We start from the raw sequence: 27,851 nt of genomic DNA on the forward strand, positions 1-27,851 counted from the left end.
TTTTTTTACATTATTTAATTTTATTGGGTGAGAATTGGCCCCAAAACCAGGTTAAAAATCCCCCAACATGGCCCTGGGGGAGCAACGTCAGGATGGCAGCGGCACAGTGCTGCCCTTTTCCAAGATGGCCGTCAGGGGCAAACAGAGTCACAGGCCCCACCACCCACCTTGGGCCCCACCCCAAAATGGCCACCCTAGGCAGGCACCACCCACCTCAGCCCCACCCTTCCAGCACAGGCTTGGCAGCCATGACAGCCATGGCCCCGCCCACCAGCAGGGACACAGCAGCCGAGATGGCCACGCCCATCAGGGCAGCCACCTTGTTCCCATGGGCAGGGTGCAGGGCTACAGGAGCAGCCGATACAGCCGGGAGCTGCCGCCTGAGCACGGTGCAGACCAACAGCCCCTCCGGCAGTGCCAGCATGGCTGCCAGCCCTGCCCCCCCAGCCATCTTGGATTCCAAGCAGGGTGCCGCCCAGCAGCCATGCTGTCCTCATTTTGTTGTGCACAGGGCCCCGTGCAGCATCGCAACCCAGGACAGCTGGTGGGGTGAGGGGACCCAGGAACGTCGATCTATGGGCAGAATGCAGCAGCTGTGGGGTGCTACATATCAGTGGGCCAGAGTGCTGGAAGTATATGGTGCTGCAGAGCAGTGCTGTGGCTGTATAGGGCAGACTGGATCTGTGGGGCACTGCTGTGGGTCTATGGGGCAGGGTGCAGGAGCTAGTGCGCTGTAGGGCAGAATTGCTGGCCTATGGGCTAGTGGGAAGAAGCTATGGTGTTTTCTGGGACAGTGCTGTTGATCTATAGGGCAGAGGAACTATGGGGTGCTGTAGGGTTACACTGTGGGTCTATAGGGCAGAGTGAACAAGATATGGGGTGCTGTGGGACAGCACTGTGTGTCTATGGGGCACAGTGGAGACTTAGGGTGCTGTGGAGCACTGCTGTCCATTTATGTGGCAGAGTAAAAGCAGCTATGGGGTGCAGTGACTCTATAGGGCAGAGGGGCTATGGGCTGCTGTGGGTCTCTGTGTGGGTCACTCACCTGTAGGGGGTTCAGCCTCTTCAGGGGTGTTTCACCCCACAACAACCCCATTGACCCCACAGCCGCCCTGACCCCCACACCACCCCATAGACCCTTGTGACCCACCCATAGTGGGCAGTGCAGGCGCAGTCAGGAGGGAAGGGTGGTCAGGTGGACAGAGGTGTGGGGCGCTGTGGGGCAGCACTTTGCACCAATGGGGCAGAACGCAGCACCTACAGGCTGCTGTGGGGCAGCTCTCTGGGTCTAAGGGGCAGAGTAGAGTCCTGTGCGGCAGCACTGTGGGTCTATGGGGAAGAGTAGAGTCACTATGGGGTGCTGGGGGGCACTCCTGTGGATGTATGGGGCAGAGTAGAGGAGCTATACGGTGCTGTGGGGCAGTACTGGGCATCCATGGGGCAGAGTGCAGGAGCCATGGGGTGCTGGGGGGCACTCCTGTGGATGTATGGGGCAGAGTACAGGACCTATATGGTGCTGTGGGGCAGTACTGGGCATCCATGGGTCAGAATGCAGGAGCCATAGGGTGCTGGGGGGCACTCCTGTGGATGTATGGGGCAGAGTACAGGACCTATATGGTGCTGTTGGGCAGTACTGGGCATCCATGGGGCAGAGTGCAGGAGCCATGGGGTGCTGCAGGGCACTCCTGTGGATATATGGGGCAGAGTACAGGACCTATATGGTGCTGTGGGGCAGTACTGGGCATCCATGGGGCAGAGTGCAGGAGCAATGGGGTGTTGTGAGGCAGTGTTGTGGGTCTATGGGCCAGAGTGTAGGAGCCATGGGGCATTGTAGGACAGTACAGTGGGTCTATAGGCCAGATGAGCTATAGGGTGCTATGGGACAGCACTGTGGATCTGTGGGGCAGAGTACAGGAGCTATAGGGTGCTGTAGGGCAGCACTCTGCACCCATGGGGCAGAGTGGAAGACATATGAGGTACTCTGTGGCACTGCTGTAGACATATGGGGCAGAGTGGAGAAGCCATGGGGTGCTGTGGGATAGCAAGCAGGAGCTATAGGGTGCTGTGGGGCAGTGTTGTGGATCCGTAGGGCAGAATGGAGGTGCTATGGGGCACTGTGGGGCACTGTGTGGGTCACTCACCTGTAGGGGGTTCAGCCTCTTCAGGGGTGTTTCACCCCACAACAACCCCATTGACCCCACAGCCCCCCTGACCCCCACACCGCCCCATAGACCCTTGTGACCCACCCATAGTGGGCAGTGCAGGCGCAGTCAGGAGGGAAGGGTGGTCAGGTGGACAGAGGTGTGGGGCGCTGTGGGGCAGCACTTTGCACCAATGGGGCAGAACGCAGCACCTACAGGCTGCTGTGGGGCAGCTCTCTGGGTCTAAGGGGCAGAGTAGAGTCCTGTGCGGCAGCACTGTGGGTCTATGGGGAAGAGTAGAGTCACTATGGGGTGCTGGGGGGCACTCCTGTGGATGTATGGGGCAGAGTAGAGGAGCTATACGGTGCTGTGGGGCAGTACTGGGCATCCATGGGGCAGAGTGCAGGAGCCATGGGGTGCTGGGGGGCACTCCTGTGGATGTATGGGGCAGAGTACAGGACCTATATGGTGCTGTGGGGCAGTACTGGGCATCCATGGGTCAGAATGCAGGAGCCATAGGGTGCTGGGGGGCACTCCTGTGGATGTATGGGGCAGAGTACAGGACCTATATGGTGCTGTTGGGCAGTACTGGGCATCCATGGGGCAGAGTGCAGGAGCCATGGGGTGCTGCAGGGCACTCCTGTGGATATATGGGGCAGAGTACAGGACCTATATGGTGCTGTGGGGCAGTACTGGGCATCCATGGGGCAGAGTGCAGGAGCAATGGGGTGTTGTGAGGCAGTGTTGTGGGTCTATGGGCCAGAGTGTAGGAGCCATGGGGCATTGTAGGGCAGTACAGTGGGTCTATAGGCCAGATGAGCTATAGGGTGCTATGGGACAGCACTGTGGATCTGTGGGGCAGAGTACAGGAGCTATAGGGTGCTGTAGGGCAGCACTCTGCACCCATGGGGCAGAGTGGAAGACATATGAGGTACTCTGTGGCACTGCTGTAGACATATGGGGCAGAGTGGAGAAGCCATGGGGTGCTGTGGGATAGCAAGCAGGAGCTATAGGGTGCTGTGGGGCAGTGTTGTGGATCCGTAGGGCAGAATGGAGGTGCTATGGGGCACTGTGGGGCACTGTGTGGGTCACTCACCTGTAGGGGGTTCAGCCTCTTCAGGGGTGTTTCACCCCACAACAACCCCATTGACCCCACAGCCGCCCTGACCCCCACACCGCCCCATAGACCCTTGTGATCCCCCCCTGCCCCCTCCCCGCCATGGTGTGCAGTGGAGATGTGGCCAGCCGGAGGAGGTGGGGGGGGCGCACAGTCAGCAGGAGTGCAGTGGGGGGGGCACGCGGTCAGCCGGGGGGGGCGGGGGGGCACAGTCAGCCGGAGTTGGGGGGGGGCACGCGGTCAGCCGAGTTGCGGGGGGGGGGGGCACGCGCGGTCAGCCGGAGCGGGGGGCGCGGTCAGCCGGAGGGGGCGTGGCCAGGCTGCCTTCGCTGTTCTCTGCGCAGGAGCTGCAGTGGGAAAGGGAAGGAAAGGGCCGTTATTTGTGTCACAGTCCTGGGAAACAGCCCCAAATCCCCCCGCTTCAACATTAACCGAGTGAGCAAATTAACTGCCAAAAAAATGGATCTTGAAAGCTTCTTTGAGCACAAATTATCCTAAAAACAGCCCCAAAATGAAGTAAATTGAATTTGAGACCAAACAGCCTTAAAAATCTCAAAATCCTGCCCAAATATGGTCCCTCACAGCTTTATATAATAAGATATATATGTAAAAATAGATTAGATACATTACATAGTAATTATACATAATATATATAATATATATTAATATTTAATGAATATCATTACAATAGTATATTATAGATATCATTATGCCATTATATATTAATTATAAATTTCATTACATAATATCAATGAGTATTAGTTGATCAGTTAATTATATCAGATTATATATTATATATTTCTACTATTCATCATATCGTTTATAGTAGCATATTGCTATACTGATTTAGTCTATATATTTACTATTAAATTAAAATTAACTTTAATAATTTAAATTTAAATTAAATTAAAAATAAGTTAAATTAAATTAAAATATAGAAATAAATTTTAAAATGGAATGTAAACAATTACGTGGGTTTAGGGAGGCGGCGACCAATCAGCGCCTTTCTCTCCTCAGAGGCAGCGACCAATCAGCGCCTTTCTCTCCCTCGGAGACAGCCGAGCGGGGCTGAGCCGGGGGAGGCTTTCCCGCCAGACGGCACCGGCCAATCAGCGAGCGTCTCCTCGGCCCCCTCAGCGTGAGGAAGAGCGGGACGGGGGAGACAAAATGGCGGCGGGTTAAAAAAGCCGAACATGTTCCCGCTTAAATATTAATTCAGTAAATTATATAAATAAATAGATTTTTAAAGCTTTTTTTGGGGCCAAATCAGCACCAGATCTGGGACCCCCAGCTCTAGACACGTTCAATGAAGTGAATTCAGCCCTAAAACCCCCCAAAAAGCAACGAAATGCCCCTCCCGGCTTTAAATACAATAACTTACACACTTATTTCAACAACTACTTACATTATTTTAACAATTAATAATTTAAACAATTAAGCGGCTTTAGGAGCCTCAGAACCGCCCAAAATGCTCAAAAAAACCCTCATAAAACCTCAAAAAGCCCCGTTTAAATATAATAATTTAAATTAATAAGCGGTTAACAGAAAAAAACGCATTTGGACTCGCAATCCTGGGAAACAGCCCCAAATCTCCCCCCGGGCTTTGAATATTAATCTATTGTATAAATTCTTATCAATAAGTAGATTCAAAAAGCTTTAAAGTCGCAAATCGGCCCCTCAAACTTTAAACGCGTTAAATAAACCTTTTAAAAAGCCGATTTAGACCCCAACGGCCCCAAAACGGCTCCTCACAGCGCTAAATAATTGAAACAACTCAGCGTCTTCAGGAGCCCCGAACCGCAGTGAAATAATAAATCAAATAATAAACCAACAATTAAATCTTAGGAGCCTCAAACCCGCCCAAAATGTTCCAAATAAAACCTCAAATAAACCCTTTAAACATAACAATTTAAATAAATAAGGGCTCTAAAAAAAACGATTTGGACTCAAAATCCCGGGGAAAAGCCCCAAATCTCCCCGAGCTTTAAACTTTAATTCTCCTGATAAACCCTCAATAAACAGATTTCAAAGGCGCCTTCTGGCACAAATCGGCACCCAAAAATTACGTAAAAACATCTTTTAAAAGCCGAATTGGACCCAAACCAGCCCCGATTGCTGAGAAAAGCCCCGAACCGGCTCCTCCCGCGTTCAACACAACGATTTAAGCCGCTAAAGCGGCTCCGGGAGCCTTAATCGCCCCCGCCCCCCCCCCCCCCCCCCCACAAACCCGCGGCTTTAAAACCCCAGTTCCGATCAAAACCCCCACATACACCCCAGCCCGCCGGTCACTCATTAACCCGCCGAGCCCCAATTAACACCCGCACGATAATTACCGCCCTGACCCGCCCCGTTAACTGATTCCGGCCGCCGTTCCTGCCGTTCTCGGGTTTCCCGCCGCGGGGGGGCGGGGGGGGGGGGGGGGGGGGGGGCCGATGAGCTCGCGCTGGCGCTGCCGCCTCCGCCTTTCTGGTCCTGCGCGCGTTCTGCGCCGCCCCATTTATTACCTCGTTGTCCCGCCCGGTCCCGCCCCCCGCCCGCCCTCCTGCCAATGGCCGAGCCGCCCCGTCAGCCGCGCTGCCCAATCAGCGCTTCGTTGCTGTGGGCTAACGTCGGCGAGCTAGCGAATCAGCGCCTGTTACTGGGAGGGCGAACTTCGGCGGAAAGTGACCAATCAGTGCCTTCCTCCCCTCAGCGACACGGTGACCAATCAGCGCCTTTCTCCCACCCCCTCGGAGAACCCCTCGTGGGGATGAGCCAATGGACGACTTCCGAGGCTGACACTGTCAGCCAATCAGCGAGCGCCTCCTCCCTCCCTCGGTATAAAATAGCGAATGAGCGCAGAAGGGGGAAACAAGATGGCGGAAGAGAAGACATCGTGGCGGCATGCAGCGGCGATTGAGGAGGAAGGAGGAGAGTCGGGGCTGGGCGGAAAACCGGCGGCTCCTCCGGCCGCGGCAGCAGCAGCGATCGGGGGGTGTGTGGGGGGGAAACCGGCGGCTCCTCCGGCCGCGGCAGCAGCAGCGATCGGGGGATGTGGGGGGGAAACCGGCGGCTCCTCCGGCCGCGGCAGCAGCAGCGATCGGGGGATGTTGGGGCAAAACCGGTGGCTCCTCCGGCCGCGGCAGCAGCGATCGGGGGGTGTGTGGGGGGGAAACCGGCGGCTCCTCCGGCCGCGACAGCAGCAGCGATCGGGGGGTGTGTGGGGGGGAAACCGGCGGCTCCTCCGGCCGCGGCAGCAGCAGCGATCGGGGGGTGTGAGGGGGGGAAACCAGCGGCTCCTCCGGCCGCGGCAGCAGCGATCGGGGGATGTGGGGGGGGAAACCGGCGGCTCCTCCGGCCGCGGCAGCAGCGATCGGGGTGTGGGGGGGGAAAACCGGCGGCTCCTCCGGCCGCGGCCGGCACGTGGCTTCACCGGCACCGCGGCCGCGAGACCGCGCGCTGTGGGGCTGCGGGGCGGGTGTGGGGCCGGGGGCTCCAGGGGTCCCGCAGCGGCGGCCGTGGGGCGGGATGGGGCGGCTGCGGTGATAGCTGTGGGGCACTGGTCAAAGCAGCCCCAGCTCGTTCCGCAGTCGCTGACAGCGCGTCCATTCAGCGTCTGCCCGCCCTGACGCGCTCCCCCAGCGTACCCGGCTGGACACACACACGTGTGCTGGGGAACTCGGACCAGCGCTGCGGTCTGGGGAGGAGTGAAGGACGAACCAGAAATAGATCCTGCAAGAATCCGTCTCTAAAACACTGTAGATCAACAATGACGGTTGTAAGTCACAGACACTCCTCCTTTTCTCTCGGACTCTCACAACAGTAATAAGTAAGTCCTGAAGGATGGAAAACACCAGGATAGGCTGGGAACAACAACAAAGGTAGGTAAAAGAAGGTAAATGGGGGCTCTCAGGGGCCCCAAAAGACAAGCTCAGCTGTCCTGAGAGGAGCAGATGGGAATCAGAGGAGTCCTGAGGGGATTGGGGTGGGGGCTGTCCTGGTTTCATTAAAAAACAAGTTTCTCTTTCAGTGAATTTGCCTGTCAGCTAAAGCTTCATATTAGCTGCATTTTCCTGGAGAACCAGATACATGTTTTGGTAAACAATGCAATGGAATGCTTACTTGTTGATAAGGACAGATTCACATCTTGCAAGAGGAGCAACAAGAAACAGGTGACCAACAAACTGACCAACCGTGTATAACATCCCCTTCACATGAATACTTCATATAGAAGTGGCAGATCATGAGGATCTTGTCCTCTTTGCCCCTTTTCGTCCCTTCTGCTTATGGTGACATTAGGAGAGGACCTTGCTAGTCGTCCCTGCAAACTGAGGCCTACTGAGAGACTGAATCCAGCTCCGGTTGGCTGCAGAGTCCAGTCCAGGACTTCAGGTGCTGGCTCTGCAGTTGCTGAGACTTTCAGGATTGGTTTTGTATTATTTTCTCTACTCTTAATATAGCATTAGTAAAACATTGCCAGTTTTTCCAACTCTCTTCTCTGTGTCCTTCTTTCCCTCCGGATCGCCTGTCCTGAGTGGGAAGGGGGGAGAGGGAGGGGCAAAAGGGGGAAGTGGGGGGGAGATGGGGTTAACAATACATCTGCCAGGGTTTTACTGTCACCCCGCAATCTAAACCCTCGACAGGGGCCAACAGATGGGGGGTCCTGAGAGGAGACAAGAGGGGAAAATGAGGCCTCTGGGATGTGACAAGAGCAACCGGGGAAGTTTTGAGGGGAAGAGAGAAAAGAGGGGAATTTAATGGGGCAAAAGGTCAAACAGGCACCGTGATGCCACCAACGAGCCTGCAGGGACCCAAAGGCAGGCAGGGCAATCGCAGAGGAACTGGGAGGAAACGGGTTTCTGAGGGAACAAGGTGGCGAGTAAGCTTGTGAGGGGTCCAGAGGCAAAGGGATGTGTCCCGAGGAGAACAAATAGAGAGGTTCTTACTCTGAGAAGCTGTCCCGGACTTTGTTCCACCAGCAGCCGTCCTGCGGTCTCGGCACAGCCTGGGGATCCCTGACCCGCACCACCACAACCTTTAACAGCACATGGGGCTGCTCTAGAACCGGAATGACAAACAGCAAGTACTTCTCTAGGACAGCTTTGATGTGGGATTGTTCTGTTTTCTCTGCAACGGACAGGGAGACATTTCTCCTCCCCACAGTACCACTAAACACCCCACCCATGATTGTTCAGGCGTTTTGGGGCTGAAAGCCCCCATCTCTCACTGGCCTGCTCCTCCAGCAACATCATCGTCACCCCCCGAGTCCCCCCATTTATTCACTCAAAAAAAAAAAGGTAGAAAAGGAAAACAGCCCCAGCGGGCAGCACATTACTTTAAAACGCCATTTACCTATGTACATACCAGAGCGCCCAAACATGGGGGGGCAGCGCCCCAAACAGCCGCAGCCACGTCCCACAGGCCGGCAGCCGCCCCCCGGCACGCTGGGGACGGAGGACGGAGCCGCGTCTCCCGCTCCGGCGCTGCTCCCCCCACCCGGGCTGGGGGGTCTGCTGAGCACGGGGCGGTCACAGCTCCCCCTCTGAAACACAGGAATTCCACATTAGAGTTCCGCGTTGGGGCGGCCGGGTGCAGTACCGCGCTTTGCCCGCAGCCTTTCCTTCCTTGTCCAATTTATACAACGGCCTCGGCTCCTCAGATTCCGCCAGGGCTGCTCTCCTCGCATTCCCACCAGGTGGTTCCCCAATCCCTTTCCCGCGAGCTAAAATACCCCCAACGGGCTCTTGTGCAGAGCACCGCTACCGCGCCGTCCTCCCGTTACACGTCACGCAGGACGACACGGCTCATCTTGTAACAGAGACAAGCAAGAACTACGAACGCTTCTAGCGGCACTCCACAGGCAATACTAAAACCTGCCCACGACGTACCGCCCTCACAAGTTGTGCTCCAGGTTTATCCCGCCCTCTCCAAAACAAAACGATTCCGGCACGCGGCTCAAGTCCGTCTAACGCTCAGCGCCGCGATCGGGACGCTCGGCCACACGGGCGGCTTCACGGCGCTCGCGCCCCTTGCACGCTAAAGCCACCGCAGCTTCCGCTGTAGGTTTTGGCGTTCGAGTGCACAGTCAGAGCCGAGGCCTATCCGAGAATCAAACCGAACTGCGGTACGCCTCACCGCTACGTACGGGGCCGGCTCTACACCGCGACGGAGCGCCGGAACAACCGACACCAAAAGCTGGCCGCACGAGCAACCACCGCACGCCTGTAAGGCGCTCGCAAGCCCGTGCGCGCTATCCTGCCTAAATTCCGTACCGCGACTTACGGACGCCCCGCGAGCGCGTGCCCGGTCCCGGCTCCCAGCGCAGAAAGACCCCTCGCCAGAGGTCCTCGTCCGTCCCCGCCGCGACGCGACCGAGACGAGGAGTCTCTCCAGAGAAACCCCCGGGGCGCGCCGACAGAGCCCTCGACTCCGCGGGCCCCGCGGCCGCACAGAGCGGGTCCTCCGGCCGCCTCGCCGGCTGAAACGGGGAAGGGAACGGGACGGCAGAGTCAGCAGCGCTGCTAAGCCGCATTCTTCACAGTATCACTGTATGTTTGGGACGGGAAGGGACCTCAAAAGATCATCCAGTCCAATCCCCCCATGGAGCAGGAACGCCCAGGTGAGGTCGCACAGGAGCACGTCCAGGCGGGTTTTGAATGTCTCCAGAGAAGGAGGCTCCACAACCTCCCTGGGCAGCCTGGGCCAGGCTCTGCCACCCTCACTGAGAAGAAGTTTCTTCTCAAATTTAAGCGGAACCTCTTGTGTTCCAGCTTGATCCCATTACCCCTTGTCCTATCGTTGTTTGCTACCGAGAAGAGCCTGGCTCCGTCCTCGTGGCACTCACCCTTTATGTATTTATAAACATTGATAAGGTCCCCCCTTAGTCTCCTCTTCTCCAAACTAAAGAGACCCAGCTCCCTCAGCCTTTCTTCATAAGGGAGGTGCTCCACTCCCTTAATCATCTTTGTTGCCCTACGCTGGACCCTCTCCAGCAGTTCCCTGTCCTTCTGGAACTGAGGGGCCCACAACTGGACACAATATTCCAGATGGGGTCTCACCAGGGCGGAGCAGAGGGGAAGGAGAACCTCTCTGACCTACTAACCACCCCCCTTGTAACACACCCCAGGATGCCATTGCCCTTCCTGGCCACAAGGGCACAGGGCTGGCTCATGGTCATCCTGTTGTCCACCAGGACCCCCAGGTCCCTTTCCCCTACACTGCTCTCTAATATGTAATTTCCCAACCTATACTGGAACCTGGGGTTGTTCCTGCCCAGGTGCAGGACTCTACACTTGCCCTTGTCAAATTTCATCAGGTTATTCCCCGCCCAACTCTCCAGCCTGTCCAGGTCTCTGATGGCAGCACAGCCTTCTGGCGTGTCAGCCACCCCTCCCAGCTTGGTGTCATCAGCAAACTTGCCGATAGTGCACTCTATTCCCTCGTCCAAATCGTTAATGAATATACTGAATAACATTGGCCCCAGCGCTGACCCCTGAGGCACTGCACTGGATACTGGCCTCCAGCTGGACTCCGCACCATTGACTACCGCTCTCTGGCTTCTCTCCTTAAGCCAGTTTGCAACCCACCTCACTGCTCTATTGTCCAGACGAAGCTGTTCCATTACTTTCCCAGGGACAGAGCTGAGGCTGACCGGTCTCTAATTACCCGGGTCCTCCTTCTTGCCCTTTTTGAAGACTGCAGTGACATTTGCTTTCCTCCAGTCCTCGGGCACCTCCCCCGTTTCCCAAGACTTGGCAAAGATGATGGAGAGCGGTCCAGCAGTGACTTCAGCCGGCTCCCTCAGCACCCGCGGGTGCATCCCATCCGGACCCGTGGATTTATGGATGTCCAGACTATTTAATTGCTCCCTAACCCAGTCCTCATCGACTAAAGCAAACTCCTCCACTGACCTGGCTTCATCCGGGGTCTCAGGGGTACAGGGCTCCCCAGGACGGCCTCCGGCAGAGTAGACAGAGACAAAGAAGGCATTCAGGAATTCTGCCTCCTCTGTATCTTCTGCCACCAGGGCACCCACCCCGTTCATCAGTGGGCCTACATTGCCTCTGGTGTTAGTTTTATCTGCTATGTATTTGAAAAAGCTCTTTTTGCTGTCCTTGACCCCTCTCGCCAGCTGTAATTCTAGGGGGCCTTGGCTATCCTAGCTGCCTTCCTGCATCCTCTAACAGCAGCCTTATATTCCTCCCAAGTGGCCAGCCCCTGCCTCCATGACCTGCAAACTCTCCTCTTCTGCTTGAGCATACCCAACAGAACCCTGTTCAACCACGCAGGCCTCCTGGCTCCCTTCCTCGACTCCCTTCGTGTGGGGATGCTCTGATCCTGAGCGTGGAAGAAGCAATCTCTGAATGCAATCCAGCTATCTTGGGCCCCTTTTCCTTCAAGCAGTCTTGCCCGTGGGATTTCCCCCAGCAGTTGCTTGAAAAGGCCAAAGTTAGCCCTGCTAAAGTCCAGGGTTGCAATTCTACTTGCTGTTCTGTTCCTGCCACCCAAGATGCTGAACTCCACCTTCTCGTGGTCACTGCAGCCCAGGCAGCCCTCAACCTTTACTGCTTCGACCAGACCCTCCTTGCTAGCGAGGATGAGATCCAGCAGTGCACCTCTCCTAGTCGGCTCCTCCACCACCTGCATGAGGCGGTTCTCACCGATGCACGGCAGGAACCTCCTGGACTGTGGCTGGCTGGCTGAACGGTCCTTCCAGCAAACACCAGGGAACTTAAAATCCCCCACAACAACCAGGGCCTGTGACCGTGAGGCCGCTCTCAGCTGCCCATAGAAGGCCTCATCAACTTCCTCAGCCTGATCTGGTGGCCTGTAACAGACGCCCACAGCAGTGTCACCCCTGCCAGCCTGCCCCTTGATCCTGACCCATACACTCTCAACTCGCTCCTCATCCGCTCCTGGGCAGAATTTAGTACACTGTAGCTGCTCTCTCACATAGAGAGCAACTCCACCACCACGCCTGGCTGGCCTGTCTTTACTTCATTTGATGAGGTTAGTTGTAATCGTTTAGTTTCTCGCTGACAACACGTCTCTTAATTATTAGTTAAATACAAACTAAGCTCTCAGCTCCTAAACAACGTGTTACTTAACCTTCCGTCTCCCTCTTGTCGTGCAGAAGGAGCTAAAAGGTGAAAAACGTCCCCTCACCGCGCAGGCGGTCAGAAAGCATTTCCCTCACGTCAACCGGTTCCTGAGGGCCGCATCTTGTAGAACTTCACCGCAGCGTACGCTGACTCGGCAGCTTCTCTTCAAAAGCGGGAAGAGAAAACAGGGACAGGCGTCTGAAAAAACAAGGCAGAGAACAGAGCAGCTGGGAACACCGTGTCATTCGCACGTGCACGTCCCACAAGCCCCCGAACGTGGGGGGGCTCCCCGAGGAAAACAAAGCGGGGGCAGCACCCCAAACAGCCGCAGCCCCGGCCCGCAGGCCGGCAGCCGCCCCCCGGCACGGCAACGCTTCCGGCCGACCCGAGAAGGGAGCCGTTCGTGCCGGCCGGTATCGACACCCCCCTTTTCCAGGCAGCTCGGAGAACTCCCTTTGCCAGCGTTGTCCTGGTACGTTTCCCTCGTCCGGCTGCTCTTGTCTGTACCCCGCGTGCACCATCAAGATGGTTTTCTAGGCACGTTTCCCACTGACTCGTTCGCACAGAGCTTCTAAATTCGCTCTTACCTGTTCGTCCGATCTCGACAGAGCGCTTCAGCTCCTCGCGCCGCGAGGCGCCGCTGCTCTCCCGTCGCCGGTGACGGCTCCTTTGGACCCTAATTCTGATCGGGCTATAAATCTCCTATTAATTGCTTATCCTCTTTGTTACAGTTCCCTGACGTTGGCTGGAGGACACGGCCACCTGGGCTCAGAGACGCGGCTTCCGTACCGGTCTCTGTCCTCTCGGTGGCTGGTTTGACAGCGGCGCCTGCCAATTTATTGCCAGTTTCCTGAGCAGCGTTTCCCTTCTGAGGCCCGTTGCAACGCGTGACGGCAACTCTCCTAGCAACAGCACAGCTTCCAGCAACCGGAGCATCACGTTTAATCTGCCTCCCTTGTGCCGTTAATACACTTTATTCTTTTCAAACGGCTTCAAGGGCCCGCACCCTTCAAGAAACCTGCTTAGAATCAGTGCAGCTACTAATCTTCTTCTCTTTGCGTAACTCTACAGCTCACGCGAGAGCAATTGCTTCAGCTTTCTGGGCAGAAGTCCCTGGAGGTAAAGCTTTAGCTTCCCTTACCTGCTGGGCGGTCGGCACCGCACGCCCGGCTTCACGTACCCCTCGCTTTACACAAAGCTGCTCCCACCGCTGACCCGGGAGGCTTCGGCATCCTCCAGCGGCCGGTCCCTTCAATCCGCTTCTGCTGTTGCCGAGCAACCGTGGGCCACCGACTGCCAGACGGATCCACTGAGGAAAGAAGCCGCGCCGAAAACGTTAGCAGGAGCAATATTTACGTCATTAAACGTTTAAGGAGGCCCCGAGGGAGGGATGTCGTTTGCACACCAATGGGGACCTGACCCCCGTCGGGGGGACGGACACCGGCACGCACAGACCCGACCGCGAACCCCCGCGGCTCGATCGGCGTCTCTGCGCCCCCCCTTGCCGTGCGCTGCAGTACCCGGGTTTCGCCACAGGGCGGCAGCACCGAGGCGCGCCGCGGCACCGCGTTGGGGCGGCCGGGTGCAGTACCGCGCTTTGCCCACAGGACGGCGCCACTGAGACCCGCCGCGGCAGCCCCGGGCGAGCGGTCGTGCCGCGTTTCGCGGGAATCCCGCCAAAAAAAACCCAAAAAACAAACGCGACCAAACAAAAAAGCGCACAGAGAGAGCCGCGGCGCGAAAGCCGCGCCGCAGGACACGGGACCCGCCGGGGCTCGCCCCGAGCTCCCGCCGAAGCGGCGCCACGCCACCCAGCCCGCCCGCAACCGCGCCTCAGCTCTGCTTGTAACCGTCCCCGCGACCGACGGGGGCTGCGCCGCTCCCGGAGGGGCTGCCGCACCGGGCACGGGCGCTGCGCCGGAGGGAGACGCGGCTCCGGACCGCACGCCTCCCAGCAGCTTCGCCAGCGCGGCCGTAAGGGCTGGGGGGGGGGGGAACCGGAACCGAACGCCTCCGCGCCGCGCCGGCCCCTCCCGCTCCCCCCGTTCCAACGGCACGGTCACCCTCGCCGCTGCCGCACTCACCTGCCGCCTCTTTCGCCGCTCCGTTCCCCTCGCGCTCCCCCGCCGTCCCGCCGGGCTCCGCGGGCACCGACAGCCGCCGCGCCCCCGAGACGCCCGCGGCGGGAGGTCCCCGGCTGTCGCCTCCTTCCCCTCCGCCCTCCTGCCGCCTCCGGGGAACCTCACGAAGGGCGGCCCTGAGCCGCCCGCCTCCCGATGCCCGGGCGCCGGCCGCAGCGAGCGCTCCGCAGCCGCCCCGACCCCCGTTCCCGTTCGCTCCCGGTCTCCGGCCCCGGCCCCGAGACACCGCGGACCTATCAGCGCTCGCGGTTTGGGCATGCGCACTAGGGAGACTGCAGCACCCGCCCCTTGCCGCATCCCGGTTGGCTCCCCGGGACACGTCAATCATCTCCCTCTCCGCCTATCAGCGCTCGCAACTGGGGCATGCGCAGTAGGGACACCGCAACGCCCGCCTCTTCCGCACCATCATTGGCTGCGGGCGGCACGCAGTACCCAGCCCTCGACGCCCGCCCCTCCGGCAATCTGATAGGCAGACAGCATGAATTTGCCTGTCAGCTAAAGCTTCATATTAGCTGCCTTTTCCTGGAGAACCAGATACATGTTTTGATAAACATTGCAATGGAATGCTTACTTGTTGATAAGGACAGATTCACATCTTGCAAGAGGAGCAACAAGAAACAGGTGACCAACAAACTGACCAACCGTGTATAACATCCCCTTCACATGAATACTTCATATACAAGTGGCAGATCATGAGGATCTTGTCCTCTTTGCCCCTTTTCGTCCCTTCTGCTTATGGTGACATTAGGAGAGGACCTTGCTAGTCGTCCCTGCAAACTGAGGCCTACTGAGAGACTGAATCCAGCTCCGGTTGGCTGCAGAGTCCAGTCCAGGACTTCAGGTGCCGGCTCTGCAGTTGCTGAGACTTTCAGGATTGGTTTTGTATTATTTTCTCTACTCTTAATATAGCATTAGTAAAACATTGCCAGTTTTTCCAACTCTCTTCTCTGTGTCCTTCTTTCCCTCCGGATCGCCTGTCCTGAGTGGGAAGGGGGGAGAGGGAGGGGCAAAAGGGGGAAGTGGGGGGGAGACGGGGTTAACAATACATCTGCGACATGGCGGCTGCGGGCACCCCGGGGCGGGGCACGAAGCTGCTGCGTCCCCCCAGTTCTGGATCCCCTGACCCAGAGCAAAGCGCAAAGCGCTCCCCTCCTCCGGCTGCCGACAGCCAGCCCGGCTTCTTGCACAGCCCCCTGGTTCCCCCCTCACCCCGTCCCCCCAGTTAGTCCCAGGGGTGTTTCTGAAGCCCATGGACACCTCAGCCCCACCCGGGGGCAGGATGGGCCTCTGCTGGCTCTGCCCTGGTGCCCACTGGTTTGCTCCTCGTGCTCCTTCTGGGGGGGCCTGGATACCAACTGGATCCACCTGGGCACCCCCAAAGCGCCTTTTTAGCACTTATTTTTCTCCTGAAAAAGCAAACACAGCGGGGCTTTCTGCCATCCTGCCCCAGGGACTCCTCTCAGACCACACCGGTGCTTGGTTTCCCATCGCCATTTATTGCAGCCGCTGCCTGCTCAGTGCCCGGGGCGGTGGGACCGGGGCCGGGACCCCGTCCTGCCCGGCTGTCAGGGGGTTGGTTCACGGCGGGGGGGCGGGATGGGCGGCAGCAGCTGCGGTGCCAGGGTGAAGCGTCTGGGAGACGAGACTGGTAGGTGCTGCAGCACGGCTGATCTCAGCGAGGAGCGGGTGCCTGGGGGCGAGGGGCAGGGTCAGCCACAGACACCCACCAACAGGGTCCTGCCCCCACCCTGAAGCACACAGGCTGTTGTCCCACACTGCCCAGCACCACCCCCCATGTGCCCCCAGCTCCCTCCAGCTCCACCACGAGGACCGGCTGCCCCAGCAGCCAGTGCTGCCCCCACAGCCCAGCCCAGACCCCAGACCCCCCTCCCACCCCGCCCAGCTGTGGGCACAGACCCGTCCCCCCAGACAGCGGGGTGTCCTCTGCCCCCCGGTGCCCTGACAGGGCCATACTTGGCCGGTTCCTGGAGGTCGGGGTGTCTGGGGTGGCCCTTGGCATTGTGGGCAGCTCAGAGCCCCCCATCATGGAGAGCTGCTCGTCCTGCCGGTTCCCATCAGTGCCGTCCTGGCCCGACAGCTGCATCGCGTCCTTCTGGGAAGGGGAGAGCGTGTGACCCAAACACGGGGCCCCGTTCCGCATCCCCCAGCAACCCTCCCCCAGCCAGCTCTCCCCGGGGAAACTGAGGCACGGATGGATCCCCCCACAGGCTCAGATCCCCCTCCCCACCTCTGTCATCCCTACCTTGTTGGGGCTGCGGGCACTGGGTTTGGATGGCCGTGGGGTGCTGGGCGGTTGGGGCTGGAAACGCGGGGGCGTGACGGTGTGTTGGCCTCCGCAGCTCCGCGGAACAGTGGGGTATCTACACTCGCCCGTCCGCTCCCTGTGGGACAGGACATGGGGGTGCTCAGTGCCCGGCAGGTGGCACCCCGTGTGTCACTCGACGCCAGAAGGGGTCGGGGGGTGCTCCATGTTCAGGGGGCAGTTACTCACGGTCCAGGTGCCAGCATGTTGAGGGGCCGGTCGCAGGACAGGCAATGGAAACCGGGCAGCAGCTGCCTGGAGGGGGGAGAAAAGGGCTGGGGAGCTCCTGGGGGGCACAGCCCCACCTGCACACCTGCCACAAAACGCCTCTGCACCCACCCCCCAAGACTGGTTCAGGAGGGCTCCTCCCGCACGTGCCCCCTCATTGTGCCGCCTCTATCGCTGCGAAGCTGCAGCTGGCAGGAGCACAAGGCACAGCCACTTGCTCAGCATCCCCAGGGGCGCTGCCCACGTGGCTCCCACGCCAGGTACCACACCGGCACGAGCCGGGACAGCCAGCAGGAACAGGGCCAGCACTGCCAAAGCCACCACTGTCCCCATCGCACTCACTTCCTAATCCCAGCGGCATCGTCACGCTCTGCCTGCAGCGCCTTCTCCTGGAGCTGCCCGCTGAGGCTCTTCCACCGCTCCTCCTGCTGCTGCCGGAACGCCCCCAGCTCCCGGCGGTCCAGCTGTGGACGGGTGACACCCTCAGCCAGCTACCCCAGGATGGGACATGGCGGTCCCCGGGGGCACAGCCGGGAGGGGGGACCCTCGCAAGAATGCTGCCTTAGGCTGCCAGGCCCCCAAGGTGCCAGTTCTGCGTGGAGGGGACAAGCCCTCACCTTGCAGTCCATCTGTCTCTGCAGCTCTCGCTGGAACTGGTGCCAGCCCTTCTCCTGGCCCGTCACCTGGCTCGTCACCTCCTCCATCATCTTGGTCAGCCGCTCCTCGCACGCCTCAAGCTGGCTGCGACTGACTTTGTCAGCCAGGGCGGCTTTGTCTGCTTTCTAGCAACGGGGAAAGGCAGGAGAGCGGTGGGGACAGGATGCAGGGACAACGGGAGAGGGAGAAGTGGCTACGTGGTCCTGTTCACCCCATCACCCCCGTGGCGTTGGTCCCACCAGCCGAAGGGACTCGGGGCCACAGAGGGACCTGGCAAGGGACCCGCAGCCGGGCTGGAAATCCTCCCTCCCCCTGGCTGGTTCTGCCAGCCAGCACCCAAGGGACAAGGGGTGTTTGTCACCCTGCCTGGGACACCCTTGGCTGGCACCAGGGCCCCTCGAGCCCGTACCTCATCGATTCCCAGCACCAGCATCTCCTCCTTGTCTGCTTGCTTCTTCTCCAGCCTCCCCAGGGCCTGGGACAGAGCCTTCCAAGGCAGACAGCAGCCCGTGATGCCACGGCAGGGTCGGAGCTGCCCCCCGGCCAGCCGAGCACCCCCTGCCTCCCCACCCCATCAGAAACCTCCAGGAAAGGCATGGGGAAGCTGTGCAGGGCTGCGAGCAGGGTGGCAGGGGGACAGACCCCTTGGGGTCCCAGCCTGGGCTCTCCTGCGGGTTACAGCCACCCACCTTGATGTCATTCTGCTTCTGCTGACGATCCTGCTGGAGGTTTGCAAGGGCCGAGCTCAACTTCTCATAGTCCTTTTGTAGCTGCATGATGCTGGCCTGGAGGCACTTGAGTTGCTCGTCCTGCTGCAGGGACTAAGAGGACAAGGCGGTGCTGAGCAAGGGGGTGGCTGCCCCTCGGGGACAGACCCAGGGTATTTTGGCTGGTGGCCACGGGCCCTCAGTGCAAGCAGGACATTTGCTCCAAGGCTTTAGTTCCCTTCCGTGCTGCTGACTCTCACAAGCCAATTAGGGGGGCAGCGAGGGGCTCCCCCATGTTGAAATGTCTGAGGGGTCCTGGCAGCTCAAGCCCCCTACACCACATCTCCTTACCTGTCTCCTCCACTTCGGATGACTCTCCACCTTGCTGCCCGCCTTCTGGACCAGGGACTCCACCTGCTCCTCGAGCTTCTCGCAGCGCTGGAGGAGCTTTCCCAGCAGCACCCTGGTGTCCGGGCTGCAGACGTGGCACCCTGCGTGTTCGTGTCCCCCGCTCTGCGCCGTCGTCCTCGGCTCGTCCACCTGCTGGCAGGGGAGGAGGAATCAGCTCTGAGCCGGGCTGGATGCCGCCCACAAGCCCAGGTGCCGTGGAGGCTCCATGGCCCCATCCAGCCAGGGGACGTGGCCGGGACCCCGCCAGGACCCCCCCCGAGCCAGCGGGGGCTGGGAGCGCTGCCCCCGGGCCTCACCTCTGCCTGCAGCTGCTGTGCTGCCTCCATCACCAACTTATTCACGTACTTGGCCGCAAACTGCTCCAGCTCGGCCTGGGTTGGCTCCTGCTGCTTCCCCAGCTCCTTGCGCTCTGCCTTGACCTTCTGTCCCTTGGGCCTGGACAGCGAGACAGGGGCAGGGGCAGGCTTAGCCTTCGTGGGGGTGTCCCTCGGCCCCCAAACTGGGATGTTCCCAGACCCCAGGCTCCCTCACAGCCCTGCAGGTAGGAAACCCTCTCCCATCCTTTTACCGTGGCTGTTGGGTCATCTGGCCACTGCCGTCTGCTTTCCTACCGGCTCCAGACCCCCTCGTCTTTCTGGGAGCATCCTCCACCTTGCTGATCTGGGAACGGCAGTGGGGGGGGTGAGGGCACAGCCCCCTGTGTCATTCCGGCACGGGGAGCCTTCAGCTGCCCCCTCCCTGCCCAAACTGCTGTCCCCACAGCCCCTCGGGGACTGCTGCCGGCTCACCTTCTCCTTCTCCCCGTGGAGGGCCCTGGCCATGTCCTGCAGGAAGGACACCTGGCACCTGAGGTCGGCCAGGATGCTGGTGATGCTCTGCCGGCCTAGAGGGACATGGTGCAAGGGGATGTGCTGTCGGTGAGGGGGTCTCACCCGTGGGGCCAGGCTCTGAGCATGACGAGCCCCTGACCCAGGGTGTCCCCACACCAAACAACCCCGCCAGCCCCCCCGTGCTCTCACCTCCCTTTGGGAAGAGCCGGCGCACGTCCTCAAGATCTGTGCTTTCTGCTTTTGTAGATTTAAGCTGCTCCACCTGTTCCTTCAGACCAGCGCAGAGCTGGCCGAGCTGCCCAACCTGTGACAGCACCTCCCGCATCTCCGACTCGTAGCTTGAGGTGCTGGTGGAGCCCCAGGGCTTGGCCGGCTCTTGGGCATCCCCTGGGATGGTGGCTTTGGAGCTGGAGGACCCAGGCTGCACCCCAGGGGTGGTGGTGTGGGTCCCAGGGGATCCTGCCTGCATCCCCGCGGTGCTGGCCTGGGCATCAGGGGCCCCTGGTTGTGTCCCCAGGGAGGTGCTGGCCTGGGTGCCCGGGGATCCTGGCTGCATCCCCGGGGTGGTGGCGTTGGCACCAATAGACCTCTTGTGAATGGAGGGAGCGCCTGACAACTTCACAGGGGTCGCTGGTTGCCCCTGTATCCCTGCTTGCATCCCCGGGGAGCCAGACCCTGCAGTCCCCTTGCTGGTCTCCATCCCAGGCTGTGCCCCACGTCCCTTTGGCTCCAGTGCTGAGCTCCTCCTGGCCTGGCTGTCCATGGCCACCTGGGTGGGCTCAGCGGGGGCAGACTGGCCCCCACCACCCTCCTGGGAAGAAGAGGCAAAAGGCAGCAGGTTTACTGGCAGCTGGGCAGCCTAGAGGACAGACCCCAGAACCCCCCGCCATGTCCCCAGTCCCCGTCCCCAAACCACCATCTTGCATGGCCAGACTCGTGTTGAAAACGAGAGCCCAAATGCAAAGTGATCACGGGGTCAGCCCGGCCATGGAACCAGAGGGATGGGATCCCCAGGGATGGAACCCCCAGTATCACTGCCCAGCACCCCAGCCCACAGGCTGTGCCCCGAGGCAGGAGGGCTGGTGTCCCCGAGGGAGCGGGGGACGCAGCCGCCTCCTGTCCCTGCGCAGCCCGGCAGTGTCCCGGGGCTTCCCCTGGAGCTGGGCGAGGAGAGGGACACCCGCTCAGATGTGGGAGCGGGATTTAAAGAGTATCCCCGAGTGAACTGGGGCACGAGGCAGAGGGACACTGGGCAGGGCTGTGCCTGGGGACCGCGGCTGAATTGCATGGGCAGAACTTTATCTCCCCTCCTGCCCCTCCCATGGTTCTGTTTTGAGGGCTCTCTAGTTCAAAAGTGCCTTAGCAACTCCTGGGACACCCTTCCCATCTTCCCTCCTGCTGCCCTTCACGCTGGTGACACCGATGGCCGTGGGGCAGGGGCACAGTGTGACAGGGCAGCAGGAGCGGGGAGGGACGAGGGCCCAGCTCCCTCCCGGGGCACCAGGGGATGCTCACCAGGCCAAGCGTCTCCTGGATCTCCTGGATGTCCTCCGCCAGGCCAGAATGCGCCTCCTGCAGGGCATGCATGTCCTCTGCCAGGCCGACATGCGCCTCCTTCACCTCCTGGATGTCCTGTTCCAGGCCAGAATGCGCCTCCTGCATGGCCTCCTTCATCTCCCGCACGTCCTGTTCCAGGCTGGACTGCGCCTCCTTAAACTTGCTGATCTCCTCCCACAGGTCCTGGAGCGAAGCCCTTTTCTGGGAGAGCGGGTGGGGGGTGAGCCCAGGGGAGGGTCCCTGGGGACCTGGGCCCCGCTGTGCTCTGCTGCGGGAGCTCGGGCTTAACCCAGCCCTTGGGCTGAGGGCGGCACGACGGCAGCGCGGAGCCCGGAGGAGGGGGCGTCTCGTGGGGGAGCACCCAGGGACCAGCAAGAGCATCTACCTTGGGGACATCTCTCTTCTCCTCTTCCGTTGTTTTTGGCGTGGCCTCCTTGGCCACGGAGGAGACCTTGGAGTTGCTCCCGGTCCCCTCCAGCATGTCCTTCTCATCCAGCTGCTGCTTTGGTTTCCAGAGGTGCTGCCCTGTGCCCAGGGCTCCATCCTCCTCCTTCTCCTGGCCAGGCTGGGCCTTGCTGTCCTGATCCTTTGCCAGGCCGGGGGTCGGGCTCTGCTCTGGCTCCAGGACAGACAGCTCCTGCTGGCCCAGCTGCCCGATGATGGCCTCAAGCAATTTGTGCAGTGCCACCAAGTCGACAACCCCCAAATGGGGTGTCCCCATGGCGGCGTTCAGCATCTCCAGCAGTCCACGTGTGGCCATCGCTGCTGCTCTGCCCGAAAACACTGAACTGGATGTGGGAAGACGGGAGCTCTTCTGTCCGGAGATGATGTTGGAGGGATGGGCAGCCAGCAGCCTTTCTCCTCCTCCTCCTTGCCACAGAAAGTGATCCAGTCACCAAACAGATCCAAGTGCCAAAAGCAATCCGAGTGATGAAAGTGATCCAGTCGCCAAACAGATCCAAGTTCCGAAAGTGATAAAACCACCAACAGCAGTTCAACCACCAGAAGTGGTTCAACCACCAGTAGCGATCCTACCACCAAAAGTGGTGCAACCACCAATAGCGATCCCACCACGAAAGCAATCCAACTGCCAAAATGAGTCCACCACCACAGTGATCCCACCACGGCAAGTGATCCCACCACGGCCAGTGACCAAATGGGCGAGGGGCACAGGTGACAGGGGACAATATAGTGTCTCTGTTGCCTGGCAACAGCCGCCCCAGGAGCGAGCGGGCGCCGCCCTGGTCCTTTGTGATGAAGTCACCCACGGGATGGGAGATGCTGAGGCTCCCTCCTGCCTTTCCCACTTTACCACCTACAATGCAGCTGGTGACACCTCAAATGTTGTGGCAGGTCACTGCAGCCCGTGCCCAGATTCAAAGTACAATCAGACAGGTCATGGGGAATGAAATCTCATTTCACTCAATTAAATACCCTCAGTTTTAATTGCAGAAAGAATGGCTTTATCCGTGTTGTGCACTAAATGAAACTCTCCCGACGTCTCACCCTTTCCTTTCCCCATGGCACAGTTGGCCTCGGAGGCGATTCCCCTTGGTGGCAGATGGGCAGCGACTGGCTCACGAGTGCACCAGCACTGGGAACCTGGGCTGAAAACAAGGTCAAAGTGCCTGGTTTAGGACGCCTTTCCCTGCGGTTCATCAAGCAGAAGGGTGTCTTTTGAGAGGGAGCTGTTCTGAAGGGATTTCTTCTGCCTCTCTTGACCGTTGGCACGAGCCAGCGGCTGCTGACCAGGAAATGTGCTCATCGCTTGCTCCCTCAAGAACACTGTCCTGGCCTTTGCAGCTGGAACGACATAAACCAGAGGATGTTTCCTGTCACCTCTGCAAGAAGGTGGTTCAAATGCAAAGGCTGATCTTGCCCGTAAGCAGCACAAACTGCTCTAGAGACAGCTCTTTGCTGGGGATGGAGCTGCGAGAGAGGTTCTCCAGCTGGCACGGCTGCCTCCCTTTTGAAACACGGGCAATCTTGTGCTGGGAGTCCCGTCCCTCAGCCTCATGGCTCTGACATCTCCTCTGATGCTTCAGAAACGCTGCTGCTAGCTACACAGCCATTGCAAGATCCTTTTGCACTGCGAACTGAAGCTGCTCCATAGCTGAAAGGGAGACCCCAACACAGAAAGCAGGGCTGCCATGATTCCTCTGAGAGTGAACCCCACATCCCAAAGAAAGCCGGTCCTTAGAGATGGCCAAGTTTGGAGCAGCGCTGTCACACGTGAGCTGCGAGTCACACAAGGAAGAGTTCCAGGGGACGGAGCGTGTCCCCAGATGGTTTTTGCCAGCGCTGACTGAGGAAGAGGCGTCCTGTCCAGGGACCTCTGCAGAGACATCTCCAGGCAGAGCAAGACACCGGGGGGCAACAGCCCCTCTCAAACCCCAGTTTTGCACCCCAAGTGGCCGCACGGCAATGGGCAAGCGTTCATCCCGGGCCAGAGATGCTGGCTCCAGAAGTCATGGCTTGCTCCCGGGAGGGTCTTCTTGTGTCAGAACCTCCTGTGTTTCGCCACGCATTTTTCACTGTCAATGACTTTCATTTCTTTTCCCTCTACGCTCTCCTCCACTTTAGCCGTGGAGAGCAGATGCCAACAGTCTATTCCAGCCTTATGGGATCTTGCAGACTTCTCCTTTGCTGTCTGTGGTGCTGGTGACTGCCTTCTGCTGCCCCTGGTTCATGTTGAAGATTAATTCCTGGCAGACGCGGTTGGTGCTGCTGAGCAACACTCTTGGCTTTGTGCTAGTGCTCAGTAGGACACCTACAAGGAAGCAGGTGTCAAAAACCTCTCGGTTCTTGTGTTGAATGGTGTTGTGAGGAATCATTTAACTTCTCATTTTCATCGTGAGCTCCTGGGGTTTTTGGCAAGACTGGCCTCAAAAAGGGCCGGGTCTGTCCGGGGGGGAGGTGGGGAGGGCACTAAATTCAGCTCAGTGCTCAGAAAGCAGGGGCCGTGCCGGGAACCGCGAGGGGCCCGGCCAGCGCCTCGTGTCCCGGGGGCCCTGCCTGACTTTCTGTGTCCTAATGGGGTGCGAAGTGGAGCAGGGGACAGGGAGCCGGGTGAAGAGGGTCCTGAGGGACCCCAAAACTCTCCCCACCCATCGTGCTGGTCCTCATTGCATAACCTCATCCCTGCCCGGGGCAGCTGGCATCAGAGCAGTGTCCCCTCCCCAAACCCGCTGCACCCCAGCGCTCTAAGCACCCTGGATGGTCCAAACTGTTCTTCGCAGCCCGAGCTGGCCCTGCCTGGGCTGGAGATCCTCCCCAGGCAGCCCCCACGTTCTGGGGGTGCCACCCAGACCCTGCAGCGCTGGGTACCCCAATACCCACCAGAGCTCGGCTTCGAGCATCCCCTGGTGCGGGATGCAGCCAGATCTTCAGTGATGGGGAGTTGGCAGGTTGGGACTCCAAAAACCATCCATGGCCGATCTGACACCCCCGCAGATGTGCACCCCCAGCAACACACCGGCCACGCCGCCCAACTTCCCCGACGCTCTGGCCACGTTCTCCAAGCTGCGAACCCCCGAGAGCCACAGAGCAGCATCAGCCCCATCACCTCCATGGCCTGTGCCCCCGGGAGCTTCAGTCCCTACTGGGCTTCCTCACCCACAACCCCCAGCCCGCCTGGCTGCCCCCTCCTCACCCACCGCCCACGGCCTCCACCACCCCCTGCCCCCCAGAAAGCCACGGCCACCATGGACAGCCAGAGACCAGACTGGGTTGGCGGAGGTGGGGGGGTCAGGGGGGTCCCGGGCCAGGGTGTTGGGAGCGGGGGCTCCCCTGAGAATCGCACTGGAACAATTTTCTAGGTATTATTTCTAGGGTGGGGGGCACACACTGCTGGGGAGGGCACTGGCCCTTGAGAGCCTCTAGATGGTCTTTTCTCCCCTCATTTTTTAAAAATATATATTTAATATATATAAATCTAGAGAGAAGGAGCAGCAGCACAGGGGTGGGTGCTGGGTGGGGGGGGTTTCTTAACGCCCCCTCCCACCAGCATCGCTGCAGCGGGGCGGGAGAGCGAAGGGGACGCAAATAACGAAGAAATCAATGGCCAGAGGCAGCTGTCGGCACCCAGGTCATGGCTATGGGGGCACCCTGGATTGGGGGCACACAGCCGCTGGGCCCCCTGCCTCTGCATGTCCCAGACCCCTGATGAAGCCCCCAAAGCAATCCCCTCCTCCGGCTCCCATTACCCTTTGTCCTATCATTGTTTGCCCCCGAGAAGAGCCTGGCTCCATCCTCATGGCACTCACCCTTTATATATTTATAAACATTAATGAGGTCCCCCCTTAGTCTCCTCTTCTCCAAACTAAAGAGACCCAGCTCCCTCAGCCTTTCTTCATAAGGGAGGTGCTCCACTCCCTTAATCATCTTTGTTGCCCTACGCTGGACCCTCTCCAGCAGTTCCCTGTCCTTCTGGAACTGAGGGGCCACAACTGGACACAATATTCCAGATGTGGTCTCACCAGGGCGGAGCAGAGGGGAAGGAGAACCTCTCTCGATCTACTAGCCACCCCCCTTCTAATACACCCCAGGTACCATTGGCCTTCCTGGCCACAAGGGCCAGTGCTGGCTCATGGTCACCCTGCTGTCCACCAGGACCCCCAGGTCCCTTTCCCCTACACTGCTCTCTAATATGTAATTTCCCAACCTATACTGGAACCTGGGGTTGTTCCTGCCCAGGTGCAGGACTCTACACTTGCCCTTGTCAAATTTCATCAGGTTATTCCCCGCCCAAGTCTCCAGCCTGTCCAGGTCTCTGATGGCAGCACAGCCTTCTGGCGTGTCAGCCACCCCTCCCAGCTTGGTGTCATCAGCAAACTTGCCGATAGTGCACTCTATTCCCTCGTCCAAATCGTTAATGAATATACTGAATAACATTGGCCCCAGCGCTGACCCCTGAGGCACTGCACTGGATACTGGCCTCCAGCTGGACTCCGCACCATTGACTACCGCTCTCTGGCTTCTCTCCTTAAGCCAGTTTGCAACCCACCTCACTGCTCTGTTGTCCAGACGAAGCTGTTCCATTACTTTCCCAGGGACAGAGGTGAGGCTGACCGGTCTGTAATTACCCGGGTCCTCCTTCTTGCCCTTTTTGAAGACTGCAGTGACATTTGCTTTCCTCCAGTCCTCGGGCACCTCCCCCGTTTCCCAAGACTTGGCAAAGATGACGGAGAGCGGTCCAGCAGTGACTTCAGCCGGCTCCCTCAGCACCCGCGGGTGCATCCCATCCGGACCCGTGGATTTATGGATGTCCAGACTATTTAATTGCTCCCTAACCCAGTCCTCATCGACTAAAGCAAACTCCTCCGTTGACCTGGCTTCATCCGGGGTCTCAGGGGTACAGGGCTCCCCAGGACGGCCTCCGGCAGAGTAGACGGAGACAAAGAAGGCATTCAGGAATTCTGCCTCCTCTGTATCTTCTGCCACCAGGGCACCCACCCCGTTCATCAGTGGGCCTACATTGCCTCTGGTGTTAGTTTTATCTGCTATGTATTTGAAAAAGTTCTTTTTGCTGTCCTTGACCCCTCTCGCCAGCTGTAATTCTAGGGGGCCTTGGCTATCCTAGCTGCCTTCCTGCATCCTCTAACAGCAGCCTTATATTCCTCCCAAGTGGCCAGCCCCTGCCTCCATGACCTGCAAACTCTCCTCTTCTGCTTGAGCATACCCAACAGGTCCCTGTTCAACCACGCAGGCCTCCTGGCTCCCTTCCTCGACTCCCTTCGTGTGGGGATGCTCTGATCCTGAGCGTGGAAGAAGCAATCTCTGAATGCAACCCAGCTATCTTGGGCCCCTTTTCCTTCAAGCAGTCTTGCCCGTGGGATTTCCCCCAGCAATTGCTTGAAAAGGCCAAAGTTGGCCCTGCTAAAGTCCAGGGTTGCAATTCTACTTGCTGTTCTGTTCCTGCCACACAAGATGCTGAACTCCACCTTCTCGTGGTCACTGCAGCCCAGGCAGCCCTCAACCTTTACTGCTTCGACCAGACCCTCCTTGCTAGCGAGGATGAGATCCAGCAGTGCACCTCTCCCAGTCGGCTCCTCCACCACCTGCATGAGGCGGTTCTCACCGATGCACGGCAGGAACCTCCTGGACTGTGGCTGGCTGGCTGAACGGTCCTTCCAGCAAACACCAGGGAACTTAAAATCCCCCACAACAACCAGGGCCTGTGACCGTGAGGCCGCTCTCAGCTGCCCATAGAAGGCCTCATCAACTTCCTCAGCCTGATCTGGTGGCCTGCAACAGACGCCCACAGCAGTGTCACCCCTGCCAGCCTGCCCCTTGATCCTGACCCATACACTCTCAACTCGCTCCTCATCCGCTCCTGGGCAGAATTTAGTACACTGTAGCTGCTCTCTCACATAGAGAGCAACTCCACCACCACGCCTGGCTGGCCTGTCTTTACTTCATTTGATGAGGTTAGTTGTAATCGTTTAGTTTCTCGCTGACAACACGTCTCTTAATTATTAGTTAAATACAAACTAAGCTCTCAGCTCCTAAACAACGTGTTACTTAACCTTCCGTCTCCCTCTTGTCGTGCAGAAGGAGCTAAAAGGTGAAAAACGTCCCCTCACCGCGCAGGCGGTCAGAAAGCATTTCCCTCACGTCAACCGGTTCCTGAGGGCCGCATCTTGTAGAACTTCACCGCA

The 27,851-nt window shown here is 59.1% G+C and overlaps 1 protein-coding gene across 8 annotated transcripts; it reads right to left on the reverse strand.

The window, feature by feature from the left end:
• Positions 1–27,851, reverse strand: LOC135575390 (uncharacterized). Of its 8 annotated transcripts, none has more exons than XM_065029315.1 (21): positions 27,720–27,851; positions 21,578–23,962; positions 21,151–21,393; positions 19,825–20,446; positions 19,594–19,688; positions 19,374–19,465; positions 19,102–19,240; positions 18,746–18,937; positions 18,377–18,508; positions 18,097–18,174; positions 17,648–17,812; positions 17,373–17,494; positions 16,992–17,057; positions 16,743–16,881; positions 16,454–16,592; positions 14,423–16,169; positions 12,346–13,647; positions 8,602–8,779; positions 8,184–8,295; positions 4,230–6,993; positions 1–3,605 (listed from the first exon to the last, which is right to left on the reverse strand). In XM_065029315.1, the coding sequence occupies exons 2-16, from the start codon at positions 21,950–21,952 to the stop codon at positions 16,045–16,047; spliced, it is 2,724 nt and encodes a 907-aa protein (XP_064885387.1). In that variant the 5' UTR covers positions 21,953–23,962; positions 27,720–27,851; the 3' UTR covers positions 1–3,605; positions 4,230–6,993; positions 8,184–8,295; positions 8,602–8,779; positions 12,346–13,647; positions 14,423–16,044. The 8 variants fall into 8 exon arrangements, with proteins under 8 accessions (XP_064885387.1, XP_064885386.1, XP_064885382.1 ...); XM_065029314.1 differs by lacking the exon at positions 27,720–27,851 and adding an exon at positions 24,532–25,950; XM_065029310.1 differs by lacking the exon at positions 27,720–27,851 and having other exon boundaries at positions 12,346–12,536; positions 13,480–13,647; positions 21,578–22,437.

Source organism: Columba livia, chromosome 14 (genome assembly GCF_036013475.1).
Source record: "Columba livia isolate bColLiv1 breed racing homer chromosome 14, bColLiv1.pat.W.v2, whole genome shotgun sequence".
In the NCBI taxonomy this organism is placed as follows: domain Eukaryota; kingdom Metazoa; phylum Chordata; class Aves; order Columbiformes; family Columbidae; genus Columba; species Columba livia.